This window comes from Teleopsis dalmanni, chromosome 1 (genome assembly GCF_002237135.1).
Source record: "Teleopsis dalmanni isolate 2A chromosome 1, ASM223713v2, whole genome shotgun sequence".
NCBI classification, from domain to species: Eukaryota; Metazoa; Arthropoda; class Insecta; order Diptera; family Diopsidae; genus Teleopsis; species Teleopsis dalmanni.
This window is the reverse complement of record NC_051846.1, coordinates 123,901,026-123,914,585: the sequence shown is the minus strand read 5'-3', so window position 1 is coordinate 123,914,585 and position 13,560 is coordinate 123,901,026. Positions and strand designations below refer to the sequence as shown.

Here is a 13,560-nt window from a genome sequence, read left to right as displayed (position 1 = left end):
GTAAAAGTGTATATATAAAAAATTGCATATATAATTTCTTATAAATGTTGTATATTGTTTTTATTATATAAGTTATATAAGTTATTATATAAGTATTATATATAATAAATAATAACGATACGAATATCGAATTGGCGGAGCGCTTTAAAATAAAAAATGTTTCGCTTTCGGTTAAGAATTACAACCAAATTTCTTTATTGAATTAATATTGACTTGTGCGCTGCACTTACAAATTATTTGGCATATTTTACAAATTTACAAATTTTGAACATAAGCTAATTTTTATTTATTATTTAAATATAATAACAGTGTCAGCTGCACTTACAAATTATTTTGCTTACTTTATAAACTAATTTTTATTAATTGATTAAATACAACAACAATGTCAACACACGCTTGCCTCGAGTTCTTTGCACCGCAATTGCGTAAATCGCTGCTGCTTTAATTGTATTGTGTTAAATTGGCAATCGATAAATATCGTTAAAAAAAATTAAAATTTCTCCTAATTTCATTGTTTTTGGATGTTAGGCTTTTACTCTCGCTAAAAGAGAAAATATTATTTTTTAAACAAATTGAGCAATTATTTTGTACGTATAATATTTAGTAATAGTAGTAGTAGCTTTTTTTGTTTTTTTTACTTCATTTTAAAGGTATTATATTACATCGAAATTATATAATAATTATAATATATATAATTATAATAGATATACATAAAGCTTACAGCTATGGCATTTTACCCGTCTGCCGGAAGTTTAGATTAATCTAATAGCTAATTAACTAATAACTAATTAATCTAATTTTTAAAAATATTAAATAGATATTCTTACGTATGAACTCAATACAATATAAAAATTAAATAAAATTACTATAACAAAAATAATAGATTTTATATAAGTTAATTTAAAAATCTTCATTAATAATATTTTGCCTATATTTAAATGTAGTTTTAATAAACGCCGTTAAAAATCTCCAGTTGGGGCCATTCAGTAACCGTATGGTTTCATTGACATCGAACGCGGGTTTACCGAAGTACAGCAATCTATGTTCTTTAAAAATTGGGCATTCACCTACTAAGTGTATAACATCGCCTTTCAATTTAAGGTTGCATATCGTACACAGCGTGTCTGTGGCACATTATCTGTGGCACATTTAGAGTGTTTCAGGTTTATCTGCACGACCTTGGCCATTAATACATCAACAAGGTTTGCTATTGATGATGAGGTCATCTAGCAGCTTACTAGTGCCCTCAACCTCATCCAGAATATTATCCGGTGGCGCGTTTTTAAAGATTTTAATTTTTGCCTTCCGGATGCCGTAACGCAGCTTGCAGTCATTAGCCTCAATGACTGGCAAGCATTCTTCGTTGATAAGAAGTAAGTACGATTGGCTGTGTTTTTGCGGTTCTTCGGTCTTGAGAACCGACCAGTCTTCCATCAGGATTTCTGGATTTTGTAGCTTTAGCTGCTGCAGAATAAGGTCAGGAGGACCAAGGTTTTTGGGTAACCATACGCGCGCTCGAGGCCTCGATGGAATTTCCGCCGCAGGGACAAGTTTGAGCTTTAAACCGTCCCAGTTTTCACTAATCTTAGTGATCGCCTTGCTGAGAAAACTCCGCGAATACTCGTCGTCGCATCTGATCACTCGGTGACCACGGACGATATCTGCGCAGTCAAAAGAAGGAACGGACCCCGGATTAGTCATGAGCTCAGCCATAACCAATTCTGACAGTTTGGTCTCAATCAGCGCCCACCTCTCCATCAGCAGCTTGCCGTTAGAGTTGTGTTCGTCGATCAAGGCCACACTGAGATGGTCTTTCGCCACTTCACTGAAGGGACGAGAAGCTTGTGCCGGTCTTGACATTCGCTTTCCATCCCCCGTTCCATCTTTGTGCCGCTTCGCCTCCTTGCCGAGATCTTCCTGAGATCTGTTACGCTTGCCGCCATCTCCGACGTTCTTGCCGGTGATAACAGACTGGCGCAGACCTTCATCATGAAGATACTCCTCCACAATGGCGCGGTATTTAACAGCGTCGGCTTCGTCTCGTTCATGGACCTTGCCTTCTTTTTTATTGCTCTCAATTTTCTTTAGCATAAATAGCGCTCGCTGGTAACGATTTTTGCGTGCCATGTTGGCCGTTTTTTTCCGAGATTTTGTATTGCCCTTACTGCTTAGACTGGCAGTTTTAAGCGTTGGCGTGCGGTTTACACTCGGTCTACTTTGACTGGTAGACGGAGTGCCGTCGATTTTTTTGGTTGTTGGTTGGATTGGATTAGACGCCGGTGTACTGTGACTGGTACAACCGGTATTGGAATCGGCAACGATCTCGTCGTCCGATTTCAACAATTCGTCCTCCGTAAGTTTGGTGGGTTTATACTCTCCAGCCACGAGTTCCGAGACATTGTCGGGAGAAATCATAACATATTCATAATCGTCCACCTTACCCGGTAAGACAGGCGCGGCGGACCCGAGGATATTTGGACGAAAGAAGCGACCACCACAGCAGCGTCCCATACCATGGCTAGACCACAGTTACTCCCCAAGGCGGTCATATATTGGAGAGGCTCCGCAAAAATACAGTCGGACAGACCCCTTGACTGCAAACCTACTCGGTGAACACGGATCGCGTAACACTCCCGAGTTAAGGGGACCTTCAAACCATCATCAGAAAGCATTGAGTGGTGTGCAGCTATTAAAGAGCTAAGGACAATCACTCAATTCCTCCTGATCTTAGCTGGGCACCGTCCTGACAACGTACAGGACGAAAAAACTGTGTGACCCATTTCCAGACGGCACCCTCGTGGAGGGTTCAGTAGAAGGATTTTCTGCCATCCAAACTTAGTTTCGTTATTCTATTTTTTTGCCACATTTTCCAGTTTTCATTAATACTCAAATCATTAGTTATATTTAACTCGGATGCCAGATTTGGCCATTTTTCAAAAAATAATGTTTTTTCATTTATTAGGTACTGCGCTAATGTTTTTTGAATCCTATTGCCTGGCAAATTCCTAACACGATTGATGTAATCAAAATGCAATTTTAATGTTTGGGTATATAGCGTTGGTAGATCAGTTTTTAAAATGTATTTAGTATAATATTCATATTTATTTATTAATTAATTTATTGTGATAGAAATAAACTTGTATTTAGAGTTAAAATGTAAAAAAAATAATTATTAATGTTTCAAAAATCTTGTGGCAGCAATAGTGAGAGTCTGTTTGGTATTCAGTAAATGTAAACAAATTTTTTTTTTTTTTCTTAAATACTTATACATTTATTTATTGCATCTTCTCTTACAATGAGACACAATAAGTTTTAAAACCTTATCACTAATTACATAATATTACAAATTTTTATTTTAACTATACATTGCATAAAATAAAATAAAATAAAATAAAATAAGTAAACCTTATATCACGATCCTCACTTAGACTAATGGGTTAAATTTCATTGTAGTGAATGCTAGGTGGTTAATTAAGAAAACAGTTCAACCTTATCAGATTACTTGCAAGAAAGGTACGGTTTTTTAGTTCAAGCTGTTGACTATTAATTAATGGCTGGACGGATTGCTCTGTCAGTTTTTTATTGTATTTTTTTCTTATATTGTCAAATTCAGTTTTAACTAGGGGAATTTATAGATCTCGGTGAATACTTTCATTCTTTATATACCACGGGGCACCAGTGATTTTTCTCAGTATTTTTCACTGAGCTCTTTGTACAATTTCAATATTTGAAGCACTAGCATTGCCAAATAGCTGGATACTATAAGTCCATATTGGTTTTATGATGCTGTTGTACAAGAGTACTTTATACTTTAGGCATAGGGAAGATCTGCTATTAATGAGCCAATATATCTTAGAAGCTTGGGGCTTCATCTGAAGCCATTTTTTTTGGCTTCAATAAGTTTGCGCCAAGTTAGTCGTCTATCTAGGTGAATACCTTAGTACGTTATATTATCTGCTTGTGGTATGGGAATGTAATTTAATAAAATTGTTGGAGATGTACTCCGATTTAGGTAAAGATGATGTGTCTACATTTTAGTTCCTTAATTTTAATTCGCCATTTTATCTGCTTGTGGTATGGGAGTGTAATTTAATAAAATTGTTGGAGATGTACTCCGATTTAAGCTAAAAATGATGTGTCTACATTTTAGTTCGTTAATTTCAATTCGCTATTTTGACAACCATTCTTCCACCCGAGATAAGTGAGATTGAAGTTGGTTTGAAGGTAGCACAACGATTTTGTTTTGACATAAAATAACCGTATCATCCGCAAATGTTGTGGTGACGACTGAGCTACTTTTCGGGATGTGTAAAGTACATACAAGATAGGGCCTCGAACACTTCCTTGTGGAACGCCAGCTTCTATTCGGAAATTATTAGAAGTATATGATTTATATTTAACTTTAAAGCTTCTGTTATGCAGATACGATTCTAAAACTGAGTGGTCATTTGAAAGTAATGAACAACGTATCTTATATAGAAGCCCATTATGCCATACTTTGTCAAAGGCTTGTTTAACATCGAGGAATACCGCAGAACAATATTCTCTGAGCTGAAATGCGTGTCCCTAAAACCAAACTGGTGAGAGGGTATTAGGTTTTGACCGTCAAGGAATGGTTTAAGCTTTAAAAGCAGTGCTCTTTCAAAGAGTTTGGAAAGGCATAGCAGTATGCTTATTGGCCTGTAGGAAGAAGCAAGCGTGTGATTTTTACCTGATTTATGAATTATAATAATCATGGATGTCATGGATGAGTGGGAAAGTCATAATGTCCTGTTGCAGGATTTGGTTGGAACACCTCTTCTAGATATTCAGCAAAAACGTTTTATTTTTCTGCATCGCTTCGCGCCCAGTTTCTGAGAAAGTTTCTTATTGGATCATCGGATTCTATGCGGGAATTTATACTTTTGCTAGCATTCCACAAGGATAAATGGTTTTTGCCATTAGGTTTTGAATTTTGGACATAGGCTTTGTATATAATTAACATATATTGCCTGACTTAGGTTTACTTGCTTAATGCAGATCTAAGTCTGCATTGGGCCTCCTTAAATAAGTTTTTCGATGAAGGGGACCTGGATTTTTGGCATTCGCGCATTAACCTACGTTTTTGTTGAACTAAGTTTTCTATGTCACTATTTATTAGTACTTTATGGGATGTGTAAATTTTGTTGTCTTTAAGAGTGGAGATTTCTGCTGAAATCAGAATTGAGTTTAAAACCGACTGTTGACGAATCAACAAAAAATTAAGAACTAGGTCATGAGTTAATCGCTCACACCTGTTGCTTAATTTCTTGGTTGACGAATCAACAAAATGTAAAAATTAGGTCATAAATAAAGCATTTGCAACTATTGCTTATTAAGCAATTTGTGCGAATTAAGTAATAAGCTATTTTATTTATTGTATGTTTTGCAATTACGGTTGCATTTTATTTTGTATAAAAGAACAAATCAATTTAAATAAAATCAGTTGTTGAAAGTAAATCAACGTCTCACCAATCTTTTATTGTTTCCCCCCACCAGTGGTAAGGGACATAAAGATTGTTAATGAACATTCTTGTTCATTTTTGGCCCTTCGAGCCGGATTTTTGAAATTTCCCCCACCAGTGGTAAGAGTTTCAAATATACCTAACAAAGAGACTTAAGTCTAAGATTGAAGTTAATACAAGCGTACCGAGGCTTTTAACATCGGAGTGAAGTCAATACAAGCGTACCGAGGCTTTTAACATCGGAGTGAAGTTAATACAAGCGTACCGAGGCTTTTAACATCGGAGTGAAGTGAATGCAAACGTACCATCGAAGTGAAACAAGCAGAAGCGTACCGAGGCGCTCAACAAATCAAATCAAATACTAACAGAGGACATCATGGAGATCGAAGAGATAGATCAAGTTATCCAACATCAAAAGGACATTGAAGGTGAGATCCAAAGGATCTGGATAAATTTAAAAAAGGATTCTTCTACAAGATATTCAAAGCAGTATTTTGAGACACGTTTGGAAAATTTGCGTCAGAAATGGGACGCATTTGAAGACAACAATGATAATCTGATCAAGAATTTGAAGCCTGATCATGAATATATCACAAAAAATTACTATGGCCAGTTACAACAAAGACGGAATGAAATAGAAAATCGATTTAATAATGAATTGGAAATAATAAGGCAAATGGAGCAAAAGGAAGCTCAAGTATCAAGGCATCAAGTTATAAGAGGGCAAGAAGAAGCTCGGTCACTAAGGAATCAAGACATAAGTATCAATGATGAAGTCACCATCACCGGGCCATGTGATATTACGAACAAACGTTTAGCAATCTTAAGTAGAAGTCTGTTGCAGATCAAAGAGACAATAGACTTAACGAAAAGTATTGAAACGTTACAGTTCAAATTGGAAAAATTGAAGAATTGTTGGGCAAAGATCTCACAATTAAACGATGAATGTCTGTTTAACAATGATGAAATAGACCAAGGAGATTTTATTCAACTGGAATCGATATACGAAGAAGTATATATCCAGTTACAAGAAGAACTGAACGTTCGCAGTCAAAACGTTTCAGAAACTAGAACAACCGTAAGTAACAATATCAAACTACCACCGTTGAATGTACCAATATTCAATGCCAGATTTGAAGAGTGGTGTCCATTTTGGGAATTGTTCGACCGGTTAGTTCAACAAAACCATAATCTAGTGGAAGTAGAAAGAATGCAGTACTTAAAAGGAAGTCTACGGGGAGAAGCCGCCAGACTTATCAATCATTTAACAATAACAGCGAACAATTACACAGCGGCAGTTGAACTACTGAAACAAAGATACAACAATCCAGCAATACTTGTGGACAATCTTATCAATAAGTTATTGTCGCTCAGAGCTATAAGAAACGAGAATGCACAGGATTTAAAAACAGTAGTGGATTCTTCTAGAGAAATGTTATATGGTATACGTAATTTAAATATGGACACGTCAAGCTGGGATCCACTAATTATACAGATACTGCTTCCAAAATTAGATGGTGAAACCAGAAAATTATACCAACATTCAAGAGGGGCATCAACACAAATACCAAAATTGAGCAGCTTATACGAGTTTATCGAGAGCAGAGTTAGAGGATTGGAGGCAATTCGTGACACAAATCGCGAAAATAAGAATAATTTTCGACCAACAGCAGTAAATACAAAAACGCATGTAAATACAATACATACGCTATGTTTAGTGTGTAGTGGTGATCACCAATTAATTCGATGTTCAAAGTTTCTGAATATGAAGGTGCCGGAACGCCGTGAAAAGATTATGAGCGCCAAATTATGTTTTAATTGCCTTCAGAGTGGGCATTTTAGTAAGTTGTGCTTGAATAAAAAAAGATGTGCAATTTGCGACAAAAAACACCATCAACTTATTCATGAACAAGTTAAGGGCAAACCAACAGTCACAAATAACATAAGTAAACAGAGGATGCCAACATTGAAGAACACCACAGAGACCGAAGTGATAGCGTCGTACAACATCCAAAAGGAAAAAACTGTTTTACTAGCAACAGCAATGGTAATTATAAGGACTAAAAAACAAGTTAAGCCGATACGAGCACTTCTTGATCAAGGATCACAATCTTGTATAATAACAGAACAATTAGCAAGATCAATCAGAACACCATTGACCAATTATCAAACTCATGTAAAAGGTATCAATGGACAAACAACAAGCGTTATAGCCAAATGCTCATTAGAAGTTACCAAAAATCACATCAAAAATGCCAAATGCAGAATTCACGCCAAGGAAATGGTCGCATATTGATGGATTGCAGTTAGCAGATCCTTGGTATGCTGAACCAAAGGAAATACAATTGTTAATCGGGTCGGACGTATTACCAGAAGTGTTTAAAGAAGGATTAATTAAAGGGCCAGACAACTCTCCAATGGCTGAAAACACATTATTTGGATGGATATTATCAGGACCTATAGATGTAGAGCGTACAATCACAAACAAAATAATGTTATGCTCCATGGCTTGCGAAAACAGCGACGAGTATTTAAGACGGTTTTGGGAATTAGAGGAAATTCCAAATGCAGACTTAAGAATAGTAGAAGAAAGGCGTTGTGAGCGACATTATGATTGAACTTGCACCCGCGATAAAACAGGACGATACATCATTAGGTTACCACTGAAAAATGATCGAGAAACGTTAGGTGAATCCAGAAAGATGGCATTAAAACGGTTCTTTTCATTGGAAGAACGATTTAAGAAGAATCCAGCACTAAAGCAAGAGTATGTGAACTTTATGCAAGAGTATATCAAGCTGGGTCATATGAAGGAAGTTAATGAGAAACCAAAGACAAAGGTATATTATTTGCCGCATCATGCAGTTATTAAAGAAGACAGCACGACAACAAAACTTCGAGTGGTTTTTGATGCGTCCGCAAAAAAGACATCAGGACAATCACTGAAAAGTATTATGATGACAGGTCCTACATTACAAAAGGATTTATTCATTCTATTATTACAGTGGAGAATGTTTAAAATAGTTTTTACGGCTGACATTGAAAAAATGTATCGTCAAATACTGATTCATCATAATGATAGAGATCTTCAACGAATTTTATGGAGAAACGATCAGAAAAAACCAATAAAAGAATACAAATTGAGCACGATTACATATGGTACTGCATCAGCACCATATCTTGCCATCAAGACATTGTTTAAGCTAGCAGAAGACGAGAGAATTAATTATCCTCTGGCAAGTGAAATCTTAAATGAAAAATTTTATCTAGACGATTGTTTGGGAGGCGCTAATACGATTAAAGAGTGTAAACAAGTACAAGAAGAGTTAATCCAATTATTGCTGAAGGGAGGTTTTAACTTAAGAAAATGGGCATCAAACGAACCGGAAATGTTGACGAATATCCAGATAAAAGACATTGAACCAGGGTTAGAGATGCAATTTAACAACGACCGAGCGATTAAAATTTTAGGAATAAAATGGTGTCCTAAACTGGATCGATTTGAATTTAAAATAAATACCACGTCATTCAGCTCAAAATACACAAAAAGAGCAATTCTAAGTGATGCTGGAAAACTATTCGATCCATTTGGTTGATTGTCACCTGTAACCATTAAAGCAAAAATTATGATACAAAAATTGTGGATGCTAGGAATTAGTTGGGATACAGAGATCCCACCCAATCCACAGGCACAATGGGAAGAATTTAAATTGAGATTACCTGCAGTTCAGAAAATAACCATGAAAAGATGGACACACCATTCAGAGAATAGTTTAATCGAATTACATGAATTTGCAGATGCGTCAGAAGCAGGATATGCTGCAGTTGTATATACAAAGGTTATCAATGCAGAAAAGGTTACAATATCCCTAGTAGCACCAAAAACCAAAGTTGCACCTATTAAGCAGGTATCATTAGCCCGATTGGAGTTATGTGCAGCTCTGCTATTGATAAAGTTGATTAATTACATTCAGAAGAATAACAAGATTACCTATAGTAAAGTTATTGCATGGTCAGATTCAAAAATTGTATTAAATTGGCTAAGGCAATACCCAAATAGATGGACTACGTTTGTAGCAAACAGAGTATCGTATATTCAGGATACGTTTAAAGAGCAATTTAGATTTGTTCCAGGAAAAGATAATCCAGCAGATATTCCATCAAGGGGAGTATATGGTGACAATCTTATCTCAAATATATTATGGTGGCATGGTCCAAACTGGCTAATAAAAGATGAAGGAAATTGGCCAGAAAATGATGAAGTAATAGATTTGAATCTTATTCCGGAAACCAGAAAATCTGCAATATGTACCGTCGTGGACGTTACCAAAGATGAAAATATTATTAATCGATTTTCTTCATTAAACAAACTTCTTCGAGTGACAGCTTATTGTCTTAGATTCGTTTATAATTGTCATAAAAAGAAATCCGAAAGAAAGATCGACAATTTGTCGGTAGACGATATCGATGCAGCAGAAATTGTGTTGGTGAAGCAGGCACAAAAATGTTTTTCAGATGACATCAGACGGCTTAATCTTCAGAAACAATTATTGAAAAGTAATAAGCTGTGTTCATTAAACCCATTTGTTGACAGTGCAGGAGTACTAAGAGGGGCAGCAGATTAAGAAATGCAGATTTATCTGACAACCAAAAGTATCCAATAATTTTACATACAACGAGTACTTTGGCCAAACTCATAATCAATCAGGCGCATATTAATACGATTCATGGAGGATTAAAACTGACGCTAAACTACGTTCGGGAAAAATTTTGGATTATTCGTGGAACAATCGCTGTGAAAGCTTGCATCAATAAATGTTTAAAATGTTTTCGAATAAAGGCAAAAGCACAATCTCAATTAATGGGAAGTTTACCAACACCAAGAGTAAATTTCTCGAGGCCATTCACACACTGCGGCATAGACTATGCACGGCCATTACACATTAAATGCTCGCAATTCAGGGGAATTAAAACACAAGGCGTATATAGCTATTTTTGTATGTCGGGCAACAAAGGCAATTCACATTGAGTTAACTTCAGGTCTGACATCTCAAGGATTTTTAGCAGCACTCAAACGAATGATAAGCAGACGTGGCTCAGTACATCATATTTATAGCGACAATGGTACCAATTTTACAGGTGCAAACAACACTTTACAGAAGATTCAAATAGAGAATCATCTAGCTGAAACAGGTATACGTTGGCATTTCATCCCTCCTGGCTCACCTCACTTTGGTGGTCTCTGGGAATCGGGAGTAAAATCCATTAAATATCATCTAGCTAGAATTATAGGTGACCAAAAATTGACATACGAGGAATTAAGTACGGTCTTAATTCAAATCGAATGTTGTCTTAATTCACGGCCACTCTGTCCATTAACAGACAACATTGAAGATCCTAATGCACTTACACCAGGACATTTCATTGTGGGATCGTCATTAATGACTCCAGCTCATGATAGTCTTATTAACTTTACAGAAACTAGCCTAAAAAGATGGAAGATTGTGCAGAAAATAAAGCAAGACTTTTGTAAACGGTGGTTCCAAGACTATATAAGAAATATCTTGGAAAACAATAATGACTCATCAATATTGGAAGAAATGGGTCATCGGGGCTACAGCTATAATAATAATCATATTCGTTGGAGTATTATATTACATGTGTTACATTAAACCGAGAATACCATCATCATCAGCCAATAATCATACATCACCGTCCACTTACGATGTCGCTTGGTCTTGCACATAAACAACAACCTCCTGAGGCTACCATATCTAGACCAACCCGTAATACCAACGCAGAGCCGGCATAATGTTGACGAATCAACAAAAAATTAAGAACTAGGTCATGAGTTAATCGCTCACATCTGTTGCTTATTTTCTTGGTTGACGAATCAACAAAATGTGAAAATTAGGTCATAAATAAAGCATTCGCAACTATTGCTTATTAAGCAATTTGTGCGAATTAAGTAATAAGCTATTTTATTTATTGTATGTTTTGCAATTACGGTTGCATTTTATTTTGTATAAAAGAACAAATCAATTTAAATAAAATCAGTTGTTGAAAGTAAATCAACGTCTCACCGATCTTTTATTGTTTCCCCCCACCAGTGGTAAGGGACATAAAGATTGTTAATGAACATTCTTGTTCACCGACGTTGCGTCCTCAATATGAGATTTACACATTATCTTGTGATTTGTGTGCATATATGAACTAATGTACTTTTTATAATTGAGCCAGTTTATTCTAAGACTTGTAAGGCTATAGGAACAGTCATATAACTGAGGACCATTAAGTAAACAAAATATAAGTGGGGAATGGTCAGAAGACAAATCGCAGCTTCTGTATGAGGAGATCAAATTTCTGCTTATGCCTTTGGTCGCGGCGATGTCTATTAGGTCTGGTATTTTATTGTTTTCGGCAGGCCAATATGTTAGCTGCCCAGGAGAGATTACGTCTAGTGCATTTTTCCTATTTGAAATGGAATTAGCCGTGAACCCCAATACGTGTGCTTTGTGTTGTACTCTCCTGCTATAAGAAATATGTCACCTAAAGCTAAGAAGCAATCCATAAATTGGGTCTCAGTAATGTTGAAACGAGGGGGGCAGTAAACTGCCGATAAAGTTAAATTTTTTCCTTTGTGCTTAAGGCATATTGATGTGGCTTGCACATGATTATGAGCATATGTACCTAGAAAATTGTGTTTTAGACGCCTTCGTATCAAAATACCTGTATCACTATGTGCTTTGCCATCTGGGTGATTGGTTTTATAGAACAAATTTTGGTTTGTTAGATGTGTTTCTGAACAAAGCATTACATCCACACTTTCCCGGGTTATGACGTTTATGAGTCAAAATGCATTGGTATGGATTCGTCCCAGGCGAGTTTCTGTAACCACAGCTCTTGTAATAAAATCTTTGCTTTCACAACAATTGGGCACAATATGCCAAGAGAGTCGAATAGACGAGCTGATATTGATAAGATATTTCTTTTTGTTGCACGCAAATTTAGGTAGGTGTCGTCCAGCTGAAACCTAAATACATTTTTTGTGGTATGCCACTGTATGCCTAGTGCTTCTGTTGTATCAATATCGGTTATATTCTATGATTTCTTCAGCTGTTTATTGTCCTGGTAGGTGGAGTGATTTAAGAACCATTTAGCTAACTGGAACCCAGCTGTCTCCAGAATTTGTGTCACTTGCCTTCGAATTATTTCGAGTTTATTAAATGAATCTGCACCTGTCAGCAAGTCATCAACATAGAAATCGGTTCGAATAACATTGGAACCAATTGGAAGCGTTCGTTGATTAAAATCACTTAAATGACGTAAACATCGAGTTGCTAAAAATGGTGCAGACGAAGTTCCATATGTTACAGTGTTCAATTGGTTAGTCTTCAATTCTTCGGTTGGGCTTTTCCTCCACAGAATGACTTGAAAGTCGCGATCTGCCTCGTCAATCAAAACTTCACGGTACATTTTAGTAATGTCAGCAGTTAATGCATATTTATGCATACGGAAACGGAGTAACGTTGTGTATAATTTTTCTTGTATCGTCGGACCCACCAGTAATATGTCGTTTAATGACAGTTGAATTGATATTCTCTAAGCAGCATCGAAAACTACACGAAGTTTTGTTGATATGCTTTGTGGTCTTAATATGCACTGATGTGGTATGAAGTAGTGGGGAGATACAGAGAAGTTACGAGTTGGTAAAGTCATGTGACCTAGATTCACATATTCTTTCATAAAGTCTATATATAAATCATGCAGAGCAGCATCTTTAGAAAGTCTCCGCTCTAGTGACAAGAAACGACACTTACCTGACAGCCCAAGATTGCTGGAATCAGACTTAAAAGGAAGTGAAACTTTGAATCACCCGATGGTAAGCGTCGCACGGACGACAAGAATTTATCCTCGCAAAGTTTGTGCTCAGGTGTGAGCGTGGCGGTTGTTGCACTATTGGGAATTTCTTCAAATCCCAAAATTTTTGCATCAATGAACTGACTACAGTGTCATCATCTTGTGAAACAGTTAAGGCATTAGCATGGAGTTCAATATTTCTATTGCTTTGATATTA

General features: G+C 36.3%; 3 protein-coding genes across 3 annotated transcripts; all 3 read left to right on the top strand.

The window, feature by feature from the left end:
- The first annotated feature begins 8,185 nt into the window (after positions 1-8,185).
- Positions 8,186-9,079, top strand: LOC119665899. Its single transcript, XM_038075155.1, has one exon. The coding sequence runs from the start codon at positions 8,186-8,188 to the stop codon at positions 9,077-9,079; it is 894 nt and encodes a 297-aa protein (XP_037931083.1).
- Positions 9,080-9,109: 30 nt separating this feature from the next.
- Positions 9,110-10,108, top strand: LOC119665898. Its single transcript, XM_038075154.1, has one exon. It carries the CDS (start codon positions 9,110-9,112, stop codon positions 10,106-10,108), a length of 999 nt encoding a protein of 332 aa, XP_037931082.1.
- Positions 10,109-10,408: 300 nt separating this feature from the next.
- Positions 10,409-11,155, top strand: LOC119665897. The gene has a single exon (XM_038075152.1). It carries the CDS (start codon positions 10,409-10,411, stop codon positions 11,153-11,155), a length of 747 nt encoding a protein of 248 aa, XP_037931080.1.
- Positions 11,156-13,560: the final 2,405 nt, after the last annotated feature.

What these genes read in the sequence shown, in the direction of transcription:
- LOC119665899 (XM_038075155.1), top strand. Translation starts at nt 8,186, where the DNA reads ATGGCATTAAAACGGTTCTTTTCATTGGAAGAACGATTTAAGAAGAAT.
- LOC119665898 (XM_038075154.1), top strand. Translation starts at nt 9,110, where the DNA reads ATGATACAAAAATTGTGGATGCTAGGAATTAGTTGGGATACAGAGATC.
- LOC119665897 (XM_038075152.1), top strand. Translation starts at nt 10,409, where the DNA reads ATGCACGGCCATTACACATTAAATGCTCGCAATTCAGGGGAATTAAAA.